The sequence below is a fragment of the Onychostoma macrolepis genome, chromosome 17, assembly GCF_012432095.1.
Source record: "Onychostoma macrolepis isolate SWU-2019 chromosome 17, ASM1243209v1, whole genome shotgun sequence".
Lineage (NCBI taxonomy): Eukaryota > Metazoa > Chordata > Actinopteri > Cypriniformes > Cyprinidae > Onychostoma > Onychostoma macrolepis.
In genome coordinates, this window is record NC_081171.1 from 766395 (window position 1) to 787834 (window position 21440).

At 34.0% G+C, this 21440-nt stretch overlaps 1 protein-coding gene across 1 annotated transcript in view; it reads right to left on the bottom strand.

The window, feature by feature from the left end:
* Window positions 1-21440, bottom strand: part of LOC131522692 (ryanodine receptor 3) — a 188814-nt gene that overhangs the window by 38237 nt on the left and 129137 nt on the right. The window contains 21 exon segments of the mRNA XM_058748334.1: window positions 1994-2008; window positions 3326-3418; window positions 3596-3683; window positions 4679-4919; window positions 6164-6478; window positions 7210-7340; window positions 7632-7713; window positions 8191-8429; window positions 9422-9482; window positions 9564-9613; window positions 9848-9968; window positions 10772-10867; window positions 10956-11071; window positions 11925-12051; window positions 12132-12207; window positions 13328-13390; window positions 14502-14648; window positions 17389-17478; window positions 17650-17728; window positions 19137-19300; window positions 19942-20082. Of these exon segments, the coding sequence (XP_058604317.1) occupies window positions 1994-2008; window positions 3326-3418; window positions 3596-3683; window positions 4679-4919; window positions 6164-6478; window positions 7210-7340; window positions 7632-7713; window positions 8191-8429; window positions 9422-9482; window positions 9564-9613; window positions 9848-9968; window positions 10772-10867; window positions 10956-11071; window positions 11925-12051; window positions 12132-12207; window positions 13328-13390; window positions 14502-14648; window positions 17389-17478; window positions 17650-17728; window positions 19137-19300; window positions 19942-20082 (2535 nt within the window).

Sequence of the window (21440 nt, forward strand, 5' to 3'; positions counted from 1 at the left end):
AACTCCGCACAGCCATTGAAGAGGAGTGGACCAACATCCCACAGGCCACAATCAACAACCTGATCAACTCTATGTGAAGGAGATGTGTTGCACTGCGTGAGGCAAATGGTGGTCACACCAGATACTGACTGGCTTTCGGACCCCTCCGGACCCCCCCAAAACAGTAAAACTGCACATTTTAGAGCGGCCTTTTATTGTGGCCAGCCTAAGACACACCTGTGCAATAATCATGCTGTCTAATCAGCATCTTGATATGCCACACCTGTGAGGTGGATGGAGTATCTCGGCTCACTAACACAGATTTAGACAGATTTGTTAACAATATTTGAGAGAAATAGGCCTTTTGTGTACATAGAAAAAGTCTTAGATCTTTGAGTTCAGCTCATGAAAAATGGGGGCAAAAACAAAAGTGTTGCGTTTATAATTTTGTTCAGTGTAAATAAATAAATAAATAAAGGTTTTTGTTTACATAATATATGTGTCTGTGCTGTGTATATTTATATGTATGTGTGTGTATTTATATATACATAATAAATATACACAGCACACACATATATATTATGTAAACAAAAACTATTTTCGATGCGATTAATCGCAATTAATCGTTTGACAGCGATACTTAAATGAAAATTAGAAATGTTGTGATTTTTCTGATAAAAAATTGCAATTGTGGTTTAATATGTAAAAACACAACAATAACATCAATGTGCTACAATGTTACTTTTAGCACTTGTTACACACTTTTGCTATTTTTTTTAGTTTTTGTTTTTATATTTGTTTTCAATTTCAGTTTTTTTTTTGCTTTTTAATTTTTTTTTATCTACTATGAATAAAAATAAATTAAAAAATATAAAACAACAATAATAATTTTCAATTTAAAGTTTCAGTAATTTTACGTGCTTTTGTCAATAGTTTTTGTTTATGCATTTCTTTTTAGCTTTATTATTATAATTATTATTATTATTACTATTACTTCTACTAAATAACATAAAAATATTTAAATAAAAGAAATATTAAAAAATACCCAAAATCTAATACAAATTACAAAAGGACCCAACAAGGTAACACTTTACAATAAGGTTCATTAGTTAACGACTTTAGTTAACATGAACTAAGAATGAACAGCATTTATGAATCATAGTTAATGTTAATTTCAGCATTTACTAATGCATTATTAAAATCACAATTGTGTTTGTTAACATTAGTTAATGCACTGTGAGCTAACATGAACAAACAATGAACAACTGTATTTTTATTAACTAACATTAACAAAGATTAATAAATAGTGTAATAAATGCATTATTTGATCATGTTAGTAAATACAATAACTAATGTTAACAAATGACACCTTATTGTAAACTGTTACAGCATTTATTAATCTTAGTTAATGTCAATTTTAACATTTACTAATGCGTTATTAAAATCAAATGTTGTGATTGTTAAAATTAGTTAATGCACAGTGAATTAACATGAACTTACAATGAACGACTGCATTTTTATTAACTAACATTGACAAAGATTAATAAATACTGTAATAAATGCATTGTTCATTCATGTTAGTTAATACTGTACATTAACTAACGGAACCTTATTGTAAAGTGTTACCCAACAAGAAAACTATTAAAATGACAAATTGAAATGAAAATATAAAAATAAAAGCTAATTCAAATGAATCAAATTACTAATAAATACTATATAAATAATACTAAAACAACACTAACATTACATTCCTCATGTTTAGAGACACAGAAGAGCTGCTTCGCTCGTGCTCTGATGAATCCTGACAAAACAAACGCTCCAGACTCTCACAAAATCCAGAAGAAACACAGAAATCATGCCGAAACACCGTAACAGTATCTGTACCAGAGTAACTGGCAGTGTTACTCTCATGCAGGTCGAGCACAAGAGCTGTGAGTGTAATGACCTGACCGACGCTGCTGCAGACAAACATGACAGAAACACACGTGACCAGAGCTCATGCAGCTCACTGTACCTTGGGGAGGAATGACTGTGCATGAAGGAGAAAGACAGAACAAGAGTTAGAGAACACATTCACACAGGAAACGCTCACGAAAATATTCAATCACTGATTAACCAGATCAAAAGCATTGATTATCTGGGCAGAACTACTCAATAAATTCAGCCAATCCAGGACTGAGTTTGCTTTGAGAGATTGGAGGAAGTAATATTTTCCATTTCCTGTGAGAGTTATTCAATGCATCAGGTTATAAATGTGTGTTTTATCATGAGTGATTGAATCAAAAGCTATATCAAAAATAATTATTAAATAAAAAAAATTAAAATAAAAACAATACAAAATGTAAAAAAAAAAATCACTTAAATCAATGTCAAATGAAAATAAATGAAAAGCAAATAATTACTAAACAAAATTAATTTGTAATAAAATAAAACAATTAAAATATAATATTACAAAATTCAAAATAAAAATAAAAAAACTGTTAAATCAAAATAAAAACTATTAAATCAATGTCAAATAATAATAAATAATAAATAAAAAAAAGAATAAAAATAAAACACTAATAATTTATTCAATCATACATAACAAATTAAAATTAATAATTTTAAAATGAAAAAAATCTAAATCAAAACACCTACTAATAAAATAAATGTCAAACTAAACCAAAAATGAAAAACAAACAAAATAAAACAATTAAAAATGCAAATAAATAAAAAGCTAATAATTAAATTAAAGTAAAATTAAATTAAGTTCTGTTAATATAGCTTTACATTAATAAATACATGCATTTAGTGAATCCGAATATGTGTGACAGGTTTATGAGCTTTAATTTGTTCTCCTGTGAAAACAAACCCACCAGTGATGCTCTCGTGACGGAGGTTTAATGACGTGGATATCAGCATGTGAGGGAGCTCATGTGTGATATTAGTACTTTAGTGTGTATTTATGAAGGGGAACGTGCAATGAAAGATTAAAACGGTCAATCTGAAGCTCAGGTTTGCCTTCACAAGCAGCTCGTACATCGATATCCTTCACGACAAACACGTTCACTTCTGTAATCAGACGCAGACTTGCGATCAAAAGACCTGTGAAATGTAATGTTTCTGAAAGAAGCCTCTTCTGGCTGCATTTATTTGATCAAAAATACAGAAAAAAACAGTGCAATATTATTTTAATTCAAAACAGCTGTTTTCTATGTGAATATCTGTTAAGATGTAATTGATTGCTGTGATCAGAGCTGGATTTTCAGCATCATTCTGATATTTATTTACGTGGGAGGGGTTTAAGTGTTGAAGTCATGTGACTGCAGCGGATCTGTGGGTAATTTGAGCTCGTTCTCACTCGTACCTTTGCCATCTTGGTTTTACTGTCACCGGTGAGGAACGAGAGGTTGTTGATCTCGTTCTGAACCACAAAGTTCTGCTCTTCCCTCTTGAAGTTCTGCAGAGAAACACAGACAGAAGCATCTTTAGCTCCTAATGCTCTGGTTATGAGAGCATCTGAATGATAATGGGATGCTCTCTGGACAGTGTGTGATTAAAATAATGCTCGTTTTAACGAGACCTCCATGATGTGATATTATAGCCTCATAAAGCGGCTGATGGTCTCGGCTCTTACGTGTGATTTACACCACAGGATGAAGATCTCTGCCACCATCCTGAAGAGCTCATTAGAATCCGCATCCGGCTCCTTTAGCCACCGAGACCTGAGAGCACAGAGCAGCAGATCAGAGACCAGATGCACTACATGCAACTCAGTGGATTCAGAGTTACAAACTGGGAGTTGAAGAAAAAACGAATAAATAATTAAATCACCTGTCAAATGTGTCAATGTGTCAAATTAAACTTAATAAAAATGAAAAAAAAAAAAAAAAGATTAATCAAATCATAATGTAAATAAAAATTATTTTAATAAAAACTAATAATTAAATAATGTTAAATTAAAATAATTTTGAAATAAACTATAATTTTAAAAATCAATGTTAAAATATATATTTTTAAAATAAAACACTAATAATTAATTCAACCACAAATATGTAAACTTACAATGAATAATTTTGAAATAAAAACAAATAATCAAAATAAAACACTTAGTAATAAAATGTAAAATTAAAATAAATCAGTTTAAAATAAAAAATTAATTAAACCATAATGTATAATAATTTTAAAAAATATAAATCGAAATAAATAATTAAATCATAAATATGTACAAATAAAATCATGTTAAAATATAAAAATAATCAAAATAAAACTAATAATTTATTAAATCATAAATATGTCAAATTAAAATGATTAATAAAAATAATACAAATAAAACATTTACTAATCATTTATTATTTAATTTATCATTTTAATAATAAATTAATTAATAAAATGAAAAACAAAAATAATCTTAAAATAAACAAATCAAAACCAAACACTTAATAATAAAATGTACAATTAAAATAAACAATTGTAACATAACAACAGTAAAAAAACAACAACTAATAATTAAATCAATATAAAATTAAAATAATTGATAATTTAATAAATAAAACTGAAAAATAATTAATAAAAAAAAAATCACTCGTAAAAACGTAAAATTAAAAAATGTAAATCATTTTACAAAAAGAGAAATTATTCTTTAAAATATATATATATATAAAATGAAACAAAAGTCTTGATGTCATGAGATCAGTGATCATGAACTGGCTCTGGTCACCTGTTGTTGTCCACGTAGCGGATGAGCATGGGGTAGAAGGCGTACAGATCTCTGCACAGCACCGCAAACTCATCCAGGATCAGAAGCTCCGCCTCCTGGGTGTCGCTCTTCCCATCGGCTTTCAGAAGCTCCTCCTCCATCACCACCTTCACCGTCTTCTTCTTCAGCTTCTCCAGCGTCGGCAAGAAGTGCATCTTCAGCAGATCAGCGCGCGCCTTACTGATGATGGGCTGAGCGTACACTACACACACACACACACGAAACTCTAGATGGCGCAGTCCGATAGGTCTAACTCAATCTGATATAATGACATCATAATCACATGGCACAGCTGATTGGTTCTCTCCTGTATCGGTAGCCAATGAGCTCACTGCTCAACATTAAAAAATATAGCAGTTGCAGAGACATTAGAAACCCTCCACCTTCCCCAGCTCCACCTGTATAGATCTGCTACGAGGTGATCATGTGGTGGTTATTCATATATGTTATATGTGCAGCAGCAGTATTTCTTACATGCTCACAGCAGCATGTTGTGGATGTATTAGCAGTAGCAAGTCTCGGTACTTAGCTCTAAGTGAATGAAAACATCCCGCAGAGTTTTAAATCTGAAAGTGCACTGTGTATGTCTCTCAAAAGAAAGAGTCGACTCTGAATCATTGAAACGAGTCGTTTTTAAAACGAATCCCAAGTCGTTTCATGTTGACGTCAGCATGAAACATTAGCATATTGCCTCCCACTTGTTGCGCACACAGACCTGGGAAACTTGATTTTCGCATTGGTCTGAATGAAAAAGCTAATTCATTCTTTGCCACTAGGTGCCGCTGTTGGAGCGTTAAAAATAGCGGTTTCCCCGTTAACACTGTAAACAAAGCAGCACTGCGCTCACAAACACTGCGTTGAGCAAATAAGGTAAAAATAAATGCATATTATGAAAAAATGAAAGTGTTTTTTGACCTTGCATACATGTCAACCTGTTGTTAGGGACTCCCAAAACCAAAATATGAACCTTTCATAACCCATGATAGGGACACTTTAAGACTGGCTACTGTAATATCAGCATCGGGTAAGATTACTCACCTTCATTTCTGCACTCAAATACATAATGTTTTAATTACATATGTGCCTTTATGAAAATTAAACATGGTTTTACTTCAAATAAAAAAAATAAAATAGTTAAACTAAAGTAACCACAAATTAACCATGCTTTTTCCATACTAGCCATATAGCTTCACCATGGTATTTGTAGTAAAACTGTGGTTATACGATCAATCCTGATGACTATATGCACTGAACACATAAAGAGCGTGTGGTCTCTGCACCGAAACAGACCCTCCCACCTCTGTAATAAACACGGAGATGTTTATTATGTCAGGTGATAAGAATCTAAACTCAAACGTACTTTAGAAAACTAGTCCCGTCCAAAAAGGGCTTAAGTTTGTGACAGAGATGCAGCTGCTGATGCATTATGGGAGACTAATGGATCACCTGCGATGCGCTTCATCCAGGAGGCCTCGTCGATGCCCAGGTTGCTGTTGAGGATCTTGAGGATGTTCCCGAGGATGAGGCTGAGGTGTTCGGAGGTGACGGTGGTGCTGCAGACGGATGCGGGCCGGTTCTCCGGGCCTCGCTCCCACCAGTACGACAGATAATTACACAGCATGGGCAGCACCACCTCGATCACATGCGGCATCTCCGTGTAACGAGCGCCCGACTCGGACATGTCGTTAATGTCCCTCATCAGACCGTCCAGACGAGGCATCTCCGGACACACGTCCTCCACCGACTCCGGCAGCCCTACGACTGGACAACACACAAACCACTCAAACACACACTATCCATAAAAACATATTCATATCGCAAAAATAAAGCCATTAAAATTCATACAGTTTAAAACCATTAAGATTATGATGACAATTGAGCAAATCTTTCTTATAAATGCACATTATTATAATGCAAAATAAACATTTCTACTTTGTACATTTAAAGGTGCTTGCTGTGTTGCATTTAATTTATGTTAATATTAATTTAAAGAAATCAAGATCTCTAATCAAGATTAATGTTAACTAAAACTGAAAACATTAAAACATTAACTGAAAAAAAAAATATTACACACACACACACATATACACACACACACACATATACATATATATATATATATATATATATATATATATATAAATAAAATGAAAAAGGTAAACTTATTTTATTTCATCTAATTGCCAGGGCAACACTTCTCTTTTTCATTTGAAGTTGAACTACTAAAATAACTAAAATTACAACTAAAAACTAAACTTTAATAAAAACTATATAGACACATGTTTAAAAAAAGTAATACCATTACAAAAACACAACAAAAATAACTAAAACTTTGAAATGAAAAATAAAACCAACAAAAAAAACATTCTAAATATTTATGGCAAACTAAAATAGTATATCAATACAACTAAAATGAAACTGAATGATAATGAGATTTTTTTTTTTGAGTGAACCCTAGTGAGTGCAGACCGTCAGAGGAGTGTGTTACTCACGGACTCGTTCTCGAGACGTCTTGGTGTTGAAGACAGAGCAGGGGTTGTGTGTGTTGAGCTGCGGCTCCAGAAACGCCACGGGCATCGCACCGGCTAGAGTCGCCAAACACTCACCCAGCGCTGGCAGCTGCCTGAGACACACACACACACACACACACACATTATAGCGCACACACGCGCATTATAACACACACACACACACACTATAGCGCACACACGGGCATTATAACACCCACCCACCCACCCACACAAACACACACACACACACACACACACACACACACACACACACACACACAGAGACACATTATAACACCCACACACACACATTACAACACACACACACACACACACACATTATAACACCCACCCACCCACACCCACACACACACACACACACACACACACACACACACGCTCACCTCTCCACATAGATGTTCTTCCCCGTCCCCAGCGAGTATAAACTGGTCAGGATTCGATAACACGACACCTGCACATCATCCACTGACAAAACACCACCAAACAAAGCATTGTATAGTTCATAGCGTTTAACCCTTAAACACCTAGAACATTTTTGGGGCACCTGACCCGCCTGTCCTTTACTTTGTTTTCTCAAAACTATTCTAGAGAAGTGCCATATATCATTATAAACAGTTTCAGTCTAGCTAATTTAATGTCCCAATTTGATTGAATTTGCCAGAAATTTAGGAAAACGCAAGCAACAATTGGGTGTTTTTACTGTTTTTACTCAAACAGAAATTCCTAAAGTTTTTGTTTTTCTTTAGAAAGTTTTACACTTCCAAATAAAATGTTGTCTACATATAACATTCCCCAAGCAAGTTATATCTCTTTATTACAATATTATTATAGGTGCTTTTCAGAGAAAAACAGGTATATTTAATTTACTCACAATATAGATATACAAACGCAAATATACACGCTGACATTAAAAGTGTGTTGTTTTTGTGGTGTTTGACTCACGCAGCAGGTCGGATCCGAACTGGTGTTCGGTGATGTGCTCGAACAGAGCGGTCAGGATGGGCAGCAGAGCCACGGTGGTGTAGTTGATGTTCTGCGAGACGCCCTTCATCTGACTGCGTGAGTGTGTGAACTTCCCCAGCTTCAGGTTCTCCAGGGTCTTCTCCAGATCTTCAGCCGCGTTCTCAAAGAACGTCCTCAGACCGGCTTTGACCAGCTCCGATCCGGACTTCATCACGGTCCTGAGAGAGAAACCGTCCTACAGCATCATCTCAGTCACACACAGCTGATGTCTGATCTGCCTCATTGCATTAATTATCACGCAGAACGCATTCAGGAAGAGATGCATTAACATTTCTAAAAACTGCATCGTTTTTAGTGAAACTTTGCGAATGATTTAAGACCCTCAAAATACACATCATTTATTTTTTCAGATTTTTTACAATTATTAGAAAGAGATATAAGACATATTTGTGTTCGGGTCATTTTGACCCGGGTGTGTATGGAGTGCCATTTGTCAAAAATACTTTCTGAAAAATTATCAGTGGAGTTATATTAGTGTCAAAAAACTTTAGTCATCTAAATGCAAAAAAATGTGTCATCTATTGATGACTTTTCATCTGAAAGTGAACGTTTATGCAAATAAAATTATTTATTTTATTTGAAAACTTTTTAGAGTAATATTTATGTTTTTTTTGTTTGTTTGTTTTGCTAGAAATAAAGTTGTAGGTTTCATTTGGACTGTTTTTGAGCAATCATGAGTTATAAACTCAAAGGAATTTAATTAAATTCCATTCATTCCAATGGTTTTAATACTGATAATTCTCAGATTATATGTTCTTATAAATTTCAAACAACGATATATTCAAATAACATTTCTCATCAATATTGAAATATACATATATATATATATTTTTTTTTTGTTTTGTTTTTTTTTTGGGTCTGGTTCATGTGTAATTTGACATTTCAAAGAATTTCTCAATTTTTAATTAATAAGGGGTAAATGCAGTAACAACATGGTAACATTCAAAACTTTTCCCACATTCACTCATTAATAAGAAGCTGCTGATCACATACAATATGGTTTTAGTTGAATAATATTAGGTTATCACTCTTTTATAAAATAAAGACTCTTCCCGGAATGTGAAAATAGGGTTAGGATTAGGGTTAGGATCTACAGATTGTGAATGCATTATGAGGGTACTGAAGATACTGACAGGAAGTGAGGTCGTACCTGGTGTCCAATGTGTGTGCGAGGATGTGCAGACAGCTGACCATAGTGGTGGAGTCAATTCCTGTAAACACAAACCATAAACCACTGAGAAGCAGCGACTCGATGAGCATCAGAGACCGTCAGAGAGACGCGGTGATCTTACCAAACAGAGAGATCCTGTGTCTAACCAGAGCGGCCAGCTTACAGAACAGACTACAGACCAGCAGAACGCAGCAGGAAGTGAGGAGACAGCGAGAGGAAGGGAGAAACGCAAGCTTAGACAGGTGAGGAGAGAAGAAGCAGCTACAAAAACATCAATCATAAAGCAGATAAACCAGCATACTGTGAGCTGATTTATAAATCAGGTGTCACGAGTGAAGAGGTACAACATGTTTCTGACTATGAGATCCATATTTCTATAATTATATGACACGAGCTGCTCATCACCTGGTGACCATCTCCTTCTCTTTGTTCGACGCGTATCCGCTGCTGCTCAGATTCTTAGTGGCCGACGACAGGAAGTAGAGCGAGTGGTTTTTAAAGTACTGGTCTATGAGGGGAGGAGCACCTACAGGAAGTACAACAGGTGAACAGGAAATTAAACTCAGTAAGGTTTTATATATATATATATATATATATATATATATATATATACACACACACACACACACATACATACACACACACACACACACTTATATGTATATATATATATATATATATATATATATATATATATATATATATATATATTTATATTAAATGTACGTCTTTGAACATTGTATTTAAAGTTGAATTATATATTAATTAAAAATAATAATAATTAAAAAAAAAAAAAAAAAAAAAAAAATATATATATATATATATATATATATACACATATATACAAATATTAGATTTGTAATTATATTTAAATTATTTAAATACAAAATTAACAACTTTTAATTATATTAAATATATAAATATATACATTTAGATTAAAAAATAACTACAAATAACTAAAATATTAAATTTGACATAAAATAATAAATTAATGATATATTAATAAAAATAATATATTGTGTATATATATATATATATATATATATATATATATAATATATATAATATAATTTAGTTATAAAAACTAATAATATTAATATAATTAATAATAACATAATGATAAAATTTATATAATTGTTGTACAATATATAATATAATGTAAAAGCATCAAATGTAATATTAAATTTAAATAAATTATATTAAATTAAATCAATTTTAAATTATATTAAATGTATAAATATATACATTAAAATAATAAATAAATAAATAAATAAATAAACTGAGCATGTGTTGGTAATTAAATTAACATTACATCTGTATCTCATATACATTCAGTATGTAGAGATCATTCTCAAACCTTTGCAAAGAACTTGATTTCTTGTTCATGCGGCGATCTGTCGTTCTTTCCGCTGCTCGCCATCGCCTCTGAAACGAGTGAGAGTGCGAAGGTTAATTCATGAATCTGTGACAGAACAAGCGTCTCTGTCCCCCCGCGAGAAACGCTTTCACTAACCGAGATGAGCGATGAACTCTTGCGCTGAGTCCACGTACTTCAGCAGCTTCTTCAGGAAGCGGAAGGCGAAGCGTTTCTCCATCGAGGACGAGTCCTGCTCCATGTCCTTCAGACCCCTGAAACACAGCAGCGGACGCGGGGTTAAGCCCCGTTCACACCAACAACCATAACTATAAACATAACGATATTAGCGCCCACATCAGCGGACGATATCGTCTGTTTATTCTAAGCGCACACTCGTCTGCCGCTTTAAATTGTCCAGCTCATTACAGCAGGGTGGATTCTGATTGCCTGTCAATGTTTGTATCGTTCATCAGCTGGAAAAAATCGTTCTGAAAGTGATTCCAACGATATGTTTTCTCTGTGCCTTTATTGTTATAACTGTGGTGTGGTCTCTGGTATTCTTTAATATTGAGAACGATTTTTAGAACTATAACTATTTGAAAATCTGGAATCTGAGGGTGCAAAAAAAATCTAAATATTGAAAAAAATCACCTTTAAAGTTGTTCAAATGAAGTTCTTAGCAATGCATATTACTAATCATAAATTAAATTTGAATATATTTATGGTAGGAAATTTACAAAATATCTTCATGGAACATGATCTTTACTTAATATCCTAATGATTTTTGGCATAAAAGAAAAATGTATAATTTTGACCCATACAATGTATTGTTGGATATTGCTACAAATATACCTGTGCTGCTTATGACTGCTTTTGTGCTCCAGGGTCACACACACACACACACACATACACACATATATATATATATATTAAAAACTTCCATCTTTATTTGACCCTCTAACTCTAGCACTCTCTATTCTAATTTTATTCTTAAAAAAACAACAACAAAAAACTTGCTCTTTTAGACTTGCACTAAATGTAATGTAAATCTTTATAGTAATCTTTATAGTTATCGTTCTTGGTGTGAAGGGGGCTTTAGACTCATGCGTGTGAAAGCACACACACCTGCTGATGGCGTATCCGTTGATCTGCAGGAAGCGGAAGAGATCCTGCGCTCGCTCGCGGTCTTTGGTCTTCTCTTTGGCCGTGAGCGTGTCGTAAGGCACCAGCAGCGGATGAGCTCCTCCTGCGGCTGAGAGAACATACAACACGTCACGACACACGTGATCCTCACAACACGCTCACGGAGAGCTCGAGACCAGAGAAACAAACCTCTGCTGCCCAGATCACTCTTCTTCTTCTTGGCCCAGATGTTGTGATAGTTCTCAGCCACGATCTCAACCATCGACTGGAGCACAGAAGACGAGACAAGAAAGTCCAGAACACACACTGTATCGATATCATGCTTTATAGAGACAATAATCAATGAATGAAATTATTCATAAACCTAAAAACACAGAACAGTAACTAAGAGGGTAAAATTTTGCAATACGCTTTCACATGCTAACATTATTTTCCGTTAACAATATTAACACTACAGTTGAATGCTAATTTCAACATGAATGCATTTTTCAAATCAAAGCTTGTATCTAGTAACATGTTTAGAATTTTTCAAAATATTAACAAAGATTAATAAATGCTATAAAAATAAAAATAATATTTCAACATTTATTACTGCATTAAAAAAATTATTTAAAAATCTGTCAGCATTAGTTACAATTGTTTATTAATTTTTTATTAACTAACAAAGATTAATAAATGCTGAAAAATATATTGCTCATTTTTAGTTAATGCATAAATTAAATATACATAAATGATCTCATCTCATTTATTAATGCATTTTTTCATTTAAAAATTGCATCGGGTGTTTATACATTTTTATTAAATGAGATTTACAGATTAATAAATGCTGTACAAAAATATATGAAGGAATGAATGAATTAAGGTTAACAAATAAGACATTATTAATTTCAACATGAATTCATGCATTAATCAAAGATTAATAAACTAAGCAAAACTATATTGCTCATAGTTAGGTAATGCACAAACTAATGTTAACAAATAAGACCTTATTAATTTCAACATTTATTAATGCATTTTTTTAAATCAAAATTTTATCTTTTAACATTAGTTACAATTACTAATTTTTTTATCAACTAGTATTACTAAAGATGGCTAAAATTTATTGCAATTTATTGCTTTGATTTATTGATTTATTACTAGGTAATACATGTTGTATTTATTACCATATCAGCTTCACATATCAAAATACAGATTAAATATTCAACAATATAATCAAAACAAACATTTTAAAAATTCAAGATTCTAGATTCTGTTTTTCCTTATGAAAAAAAAACTGAAAAAGTTAGAGTCCATCTAACAAAATAAAGTTTGTCCAGATAAGAATCGTTGCCTCATAACTTTAGCTAACGCATAAATGAATGTTAACAGACTTTGCTATACATCACCTGCAGTTCTCTGGACAGAAGGACGCTGCTCATGTCCAGCGGGTTTGGATTGAAGCCGTTCCCCTGAAAACACACAATAACAAACACTGCGTCACACATTAGAATTTTATTTCTGCTGGCTGTCCTACTATTGTTTGTATTCTGTTTATGTTGTTTTTGATTGACCTTATTTGTTTTTATTAATAGACTGTTTTATGGATTGTGCTATGTAATTGTTAAATTCTCTTAGCATGCATTCTAATCATATATTTTTTAGGGTGACTTGTAACATCTGTCCAGGGACTACGGATGAAAAATAGCCTTTTGACTAATTCTGGTACATTTACAGAAATGTTTTATTAATGTACAATGTCTGTGTTAATGGAGTAGTTCACTTCCAGAACACAAATATACAGATAATGTACTCACCCCCTTGTCATCCAAGATGTTCATGTCTTTCTTTCTTGAGTCGTAAAGAAATTATGTTTTTTGAGGAAAACGTTTCAGGATTTCTCTCCATATAATGGACTTCTATGGTGCCCGCGAGTTTTTACTTCCAAAATGCAGTTTAAATGCAGCTTCAAACGGCTCTAAACGATCCCAGCCGAGGAAGAAGGGTCTTATCTAGCGAAACGATCGGTTATTATCTAAAACAATTTTTTAGACCTACCCTAACTGTCATGAACCGGAATGCACAGAGCTCACGCAGAGCTAGACAAGACGAGCGTTTGAGGTTAAAAAGTATATAAATTGTAAAAATTGTTTTAGAAAATAACTGATCGTTTCGCTAGATAAGAGCCTTCTTCCCCGGCTGGGATCGTTTAGAGTCGTTTGAAGCTGCATTTAAACTGCATTTTGAAGTAAAACTCGGGGCACCATAGAAGTCCATTATATGGAGAGAAATCCTGAAACGTTTTCCTCAAAAAACAATTTCTTTACGACTCGAGAAAGAAAGACATGAACATCTTGGATGACAAGGGGGTGAGTACATTATCTGTATATTTGTGTTCTGGAAGTGAAGTACTCCATTAACTAAACAAATAAACATCTGTGAACGTCTTCTGTGTTTATAGACTGACCTCACCGTTTATGATCGTATTTGAGGCCGCTGAACTCTTATTGATGAAATGACTGCATTTATACAGTTAGCAAACATTGTAAGGCATCATATAGAGCTGACAGTCAGTGTAAGCACCTGAGAAGCCTGTGAGACGCGGCGCAGCTTCTCCATCTCTCTCTGCTGAAGCATGCTCTCTCCTTCTCTGGTGCGATCGATGCTCCATCCCATCGCTAACATGCTCTTCAGCGACTCGCGCACCGTCCAGCGATACGCCTCCCTCTCCTGCGGACGCAAACACTCACGCTGAGAGCCAAACATTTTTCATTTATTTAACCAGGCAAGTTAATTAAGAACAAGTTCTTATTTTCAATAACAGCCTGGCAGGAGAATTAATATCTGCTGAGAAACATAAAAACATATATTACAACTAGTGCTGTCAAATGATTAATCGCATCCAAAATGGGTTTTTTTTGTTTTTGTTTACATAATATATGTGTGTGTACTGTGTATACAGTGGGGCAAAAAAGTATTTAGTCAGCCACCAATTGTGCAAGTTCTCCCACTTAAAAAGATGAGAGAGGCCTGCAATTTTCATCATAGGTATACCTCAACTATGAGAGACAAAATGAGAAAATAAATTGGTAAATTCCTCGGTAAAATAAGTATTTGGTCACCTACAAACAAGCAAGATTTCTGGCTCTCACAGACCTGTAACTTCTTCTTTAAGAGGTTCCTCTGTCCTCCACTCGTTACCTGTATGAATGGCATCTGTTTGAACTCGTTATCAGTATAAAAGACACCTGTCCACAACCTCAAACAGTCCAACTCCAAACTCCACCATGGCCAAGACCAAAGAGCTGTCAAAGGACACCAGAAACACAATTGTAGACCTGCACCAGGCTGGGTAGACTGAATCTGCAATAGGTAAGCAGCTTGGTGTGAAGAAATCAACTGTGGGAGCAATTATTAGAAAATGGAAGACATACAAGACCACTGATAATCTCCCTCGATCTGGGGCTCCACGCAAGATCTCACCCCGTGGGGTCAAAATGATCACAAGAACTGTGAGCAAAAATCCCAGAACCACACGGGGACCTAGTGAATGACCTGCAGAGAGCTGGGACCAAAGTAACAAAGGCTACCATCAGTAACACACTGCGCCGCCAGGGACTCAAATCCTGCAGCGCCAGACGTGTCCCCCTGCTTAAGCCAGTACATGTCCGGCCCGTCTGAAGTTTGCTAGAGAGCATTTGGATGATCCAGAAGAGGATTGGGAGAATGTCATATGGTCAGATGAAACCAAAATAGAACTTTTGGTAAAAACTCAACTTGTCGTGTTTGGAGGAGAAAGAATGCTGAGTTGCATCCAAAGAACACCATACCTACTGTGAAGCATGGGGTGGAAACATCATGCTTTGGGGCTGTTTTTCTGCAAAGGGACCAGGACGACTGATCCGTAAACGAAAGAATGAATGGGGCCATGTATCGTGAGATTTTGAGTGAAAACCTCCTTCCATCAGCAAGGGCATTGAAGATGAAACGTGGCTGGGTCTTTCAGCATGACAATGATCCCAAACACACCGCCCGAACAGCGAAGCAGTGGCTTCGTAAGAAGCATTTCAAGGTCCTGGAGTGGCCTAGCCAGTCTCCAGATCTCAACCCCATCGAAAATCTTTGGAGTCCGTGTTGCCCAGCGACAGCCCCAAAACATTACTGCTCTAGAGGAGATCTGCATGGAGGAATGGGCCAAAATACCAGCAACAGTGTGTGAAAACCTTGTGAAGACTTACAGAAAACGTTTGACCTCTGTCATTGCCAACAAAGGGTATATAACAAAGTATTGAGATGAAAATTGTTATTGACCAAATACTTATTTTCCACCATAATTTGCAAATAAATTCTTTAAAAATCCTACAATGTGATTTTCTGGATTTTTTTCTCATTTTGTCTCTCATAGTTGAGGTATACCTATGATGAAAATTACAGGCCTCTCTCGTCTTTTTAAGTGGGAGAACTTGCACAATTGGTGGCTGACTAAATACTTTTTGCCCACTGTATTTATTGTGTATATATAAATACACACACACATGCATGTATATATTTAAGAAAAATGTTGTTTAGATATTAAACATATTTAAATATAAATTATATGAATATAAATTTATACATGTAAACAGGGGTTAAATTGGGATTTGTTATGTGGGGTGCTCTATGGTATCGAGCATATACATACATACATACATACACTTAGTAATTTAGCAGACACTTTTATCCAAAGCGACTTACAAATGAGGACAATGGAAATATGTATTATGTGTGTGTGTGTGCGCGCATTATTTTTTTTTTGCAAATACGATTTATTCTAATGCAATATTCTCATCAGTTTTCTATCAGCTATGACACAGGCTATACAACTGCATGTGTTTTATAATTTATCCAAGGCCTTTTTTTCTTTTTTACCTTTATAGAGGCTGTTTTCCCACTAATCTCATTAACTTTCATTTCAAATTCTTACATTTGCATTTGATTTCTTCTCGAGAGGCTGCGTGAACCTCGCCTCAGCAGCGCAACCTTATACTGTCAATAGATTCGCCACTTACTCTAAATGTAATAAAATCAGAATAATACTTGCGTTTTGGTGTTTACATAGATATTTTTGGTTAGTGATGTTTTAATCATGTTACTTTTCTGGCGTTAATGAAGCATTAATGTTGAGCCCTGGAGTCGTGGGCCCCGGCCCAATTTAAACCCTGCATGTAAATATTTTCAAAATATATACTGTATCTGTGTGTGTTTACAGTATATATACATAATAAATAAACAGTACACACACAAACTTTTTGCATTTTGGATGCGAATAATCACGATTAATTGCTTGACACCACTAATTACAATACATAAAAACACATAGAAAAAAAAAAACTCAATTAAAACATTTACAGGTTGAAGTCAGAGCACTTGCTAGTAATTTTTTTAATGCACATACTGGAATATTTGTCTCTAGTTTCAATAGCTTTTGTACCTTTTCCGTCAGGGATTTGTAGGATCTCAGCATCGGGTGAGTTTTGGCTTTCTCATCGATGTTTTCTCCGTGTTTCCAGCCCAGAAGCACCTGAACACAGACGAGGAACAACTCACTTCGCTACACATTTACCCGACTGACATCGAACGTTTGATTAGTTTAGCGTGTCCTCTGAAGCCGCTCAGCATGGTGAGAATCTCATGTATTTAAGGATTCTTTCGCTGTTGAATCCAGCAGCTGATGTGGGTTAATTTCTCTCACCTTCTCAGCAGCCCATTTCTCGTGGGAATGTTCGGCGTATTTGTTTGCGATGTACTCCAGCTTCTCCGGCAGGCAGATGCTGCAAGAGGAAAACCAGAACATCAATCAATTAATCTCAGACGGTCACACACGAGACGTGTTTCAGTCCATACATCAGACTAGGGCTGGGCAATACGGCCAAAAATATAATCATATGATATTAATATTTATGATATTCATAAGTGGGGAAAGAATGCTTTCCACATGTTTGTTAGAGCTTGAGAATGAATGTGAATAGAACTTGTTTGTTCACAATTAAACTCCTTTTAATTTTTTTTTTCTTATGTGATGTGAATTGGGTCCAACGACAAAGTTTGGAAGTGTTTATTTATTTATTTATTTTTTACAAATTTGACCTTGATTTTATTTATTTGTAATTGTGAAACAATTGACATGTGAAATGTGACAAATTGACAGTAGACGTACAGAATAAACATAGAATGTATAGTGCAAACATTTTACACAGCCTTTCAATACATGAGAGAGAGAGAAAGAGAGAAAAAAAGGTAATAATAATAATAATATTAATGTACAGTTGTGATGTATAACTATAATGTAAACTCTTTTAATTTAAGGTCACATTAAATGCATTTTTATTTTCCCCTAAATTCTGTTTTCATTTTTTTTCTGGGTTCTGTGTTTGATGATTTAATCAGTGTTGGGTGTAATGCATTACTAAGCAATTAATAACTGTAATTTAATTACTTTTCCCTTGAAAAAGTAAAGTAAGGGATTACTTTTCTGCAATTTAATTAGTTACTTCTGATGTAACTGCATTAAATACTGTAGAGACAATAAAACAATTTTATATAAAACAATAGTGGATTTAACATCAAAATGGAACATATAATATATTTTTAATGTAATCTTCGCCCCTTTAAATACTTTGGTCAGTTCAGGAATAATTTATGCAGTTTTATATTATTTATTTGAAAGAATTAAAAGCAGTTTCATGTCTTTCCTTGTATTGCTCAACTTAACTAGTAATAAGTAAAGCAATACTTTTTATAGAGAGGAATCTAATTACACTGTTTAAGATGTTAATTCAACTAGTAATGAATTACTTTTTTAGAGTATCTGACCCAACACTAGATTTAATACGAATTCATCATCAAAATAGAGTCTAATGAAATTAATTAATTTAACAAAAAAAATTTCAATTTAACAATTTAATCAATTTTTTAAAATGTAAATCAATTGGAACTATAACAATTTACTACAAAATATTGCATTTATATTTTTTGTTGAATAAGATGCAGCACAACAGAACTGTTTAAATTAAATCATGGATGAAAAAATATCCTGGCTCTATGACATTATATATAAAATCTATAAAATATCCAGAGCTATCAACATAAATTTAATCACAATCTCATTATGATATGGATTACTGCCCAGCCCGGGATCAAACAGAGTTTTTCTGCAGATTGTTTCTCTTTCTGACGTACTTGGCTGTGTTTATGGGTCTGGGGTCGAAGTTTCCCTGCGTGTCCACAGACACCTGTTTCTCCAGCGTGGTGCTGAGCGTGGAGTCGACGTAGTCCGGCGGTAGAGCTCCGGCGATGGCGCTCAGACACGGCATGGCCATCTTAAACAGATCCTGCTCGTACTTCTGCATTCACAATCATTCAGAGAGTCAGAGACGGAAGATAAGTGCTCAAAAGCTTGGGATCGGTAAGATTTGTTAATGTTTGTAAAAGAAGTCTCTTCTGTTCTTTTGCATTAATTTGATCAAAAATACAGTAAAAATAGTGAAATATTTTTACAATCTAAAATATCTGTTTACTATGTGAATATCTGTTAAACTGTAATTTATTTCTGTGATCAAAGCTGAATTTTCAGCATCATTACTCCAGTCTTCAGTGTCACATGATCTTCAGAAATCATTCTAATATGCTGATTTGCTGCTCAGGAAACTAGTTATTTCTAGTAATTCCACTCTAAAATATTTTATCAGCTATAAATTGAGAAAAAAAAAATATTTCAATTTTATCCAATAAATTATGAAAAACTGAAAAGGTCATGGAAATGAATCACGGCATTTTTATAATGAATAAACTTTTTTCTAGTTATTTATCAGTCTGAAATATTTTATCAGGTATAAATTTAAGTAAAAATTTTAATTAAATATTTCAAGGCTGCATTTATTTGATCAAAAATACTGTAAAAACAGTAAAAAAAAATTATAATTTAAAATAACTGTTTTATGTGTGAATATATTGTTGAAATGTAATTTATTGCTGATCTCTTCACCTTCTGAGAAAGAGAGTCAAAGATTCCCCAGAAGATCTTCTTGGTGAGCAGCAGCTCCTCCTCAGACGCCTGACCATAACTCCCCCATCCGGACGGAAGACAGTAATACTTCCAGTTCTGCTCGTAATGATTTGTCAACAGCTGCGAAACACACGATCAAACACATTCAGTGAGTGTTCTCATATAAAAACACTTGATCCGTGTGTCATCAACTAATGATCTTCACAGAAACATCCTCTATTTAAATATGAATTACACAACAGTGCATGTTTTCATGACGAGCAACGAGACAAACTACATTAGCGAGTCATTAATAGACACTAGATGAGTCAGATGATGAACATCTGCAGCTATGTTATGATGACTACAGCAATAACTATACTGATAGCTATAACAATAATTACCGCAATGACTAATGCGATAACTATAATGATAACTACAGCAATAACTGCAAATATAACTATACCGATAATTACAGCGATGACTATTGCAATAACTATAATGATAGCTATAACAATAATTACCGCAATGACTATAGCGTTAACTATAATGATAACTATAGCAATAACTGCAACAATAACTATACCAATAATTACAGCGATGACTATTGCGATAACTATAGCAATAACTTTAACTTTAACAATAACCCTACCGATAATTACAGCGATGACTACAGCAATAACTATACTGATAGCTATAACAATAATTACCGCAATGACTATAGCTTTAACTATAATGATAACTATAGCAATAACTGCAATAATAACTATACCGGTAATTACAGCGATGACTATTGCGATAACTATAATGATAACTATAGCAATAACTTTAACAATAACCATACCGATAATTACAGCGATGACTACAGCAATAACTATAATGATAGCTATAACAATAATTACCGCAATGACTATAGTGTTAACTATAATGATAACTATAGTAATAACTGTAACAATAACTATAACAATGACTATACTTATAATTACAGCGATGGTTATTGCAATAACTATAAATGACAACAATAGAAATAACTATAACTGGAAGTATAATGATAACGATAACTATAACTATAACAACAATGACAAAAAAATATAACAAAAAAAAAAACGTTCTGAAAGTGATTCCATATAAATGGTTCTCATATAAAAACACTTGATCTGTGTGCCATCAACTAATGAGCTTCACAGAAACATCCTCTATTCAAATATTATTTAAATATGAATTACACACCAGTGCATGATTTCATGATGAGCGACAAGACAAACTATATTACCGAGTCATTATGGACACTAAATGAGTCAGATGATGAACATCTGCAGCAAAAGAGCCCTAAACAAGAGCAGCGATGCATAAAAACACCCACTGCTGATGAGAGAGGGGCGTACTTAAGAAAAGGGGCAGAGTCAGAGTCAAGAATGACATGATGAATGTGGGAGTGGCTCAAACAGAAGGGCGGAGTCAAACTACAGAATAATGGAAGGAAAAAGCTGTGAGGCAGT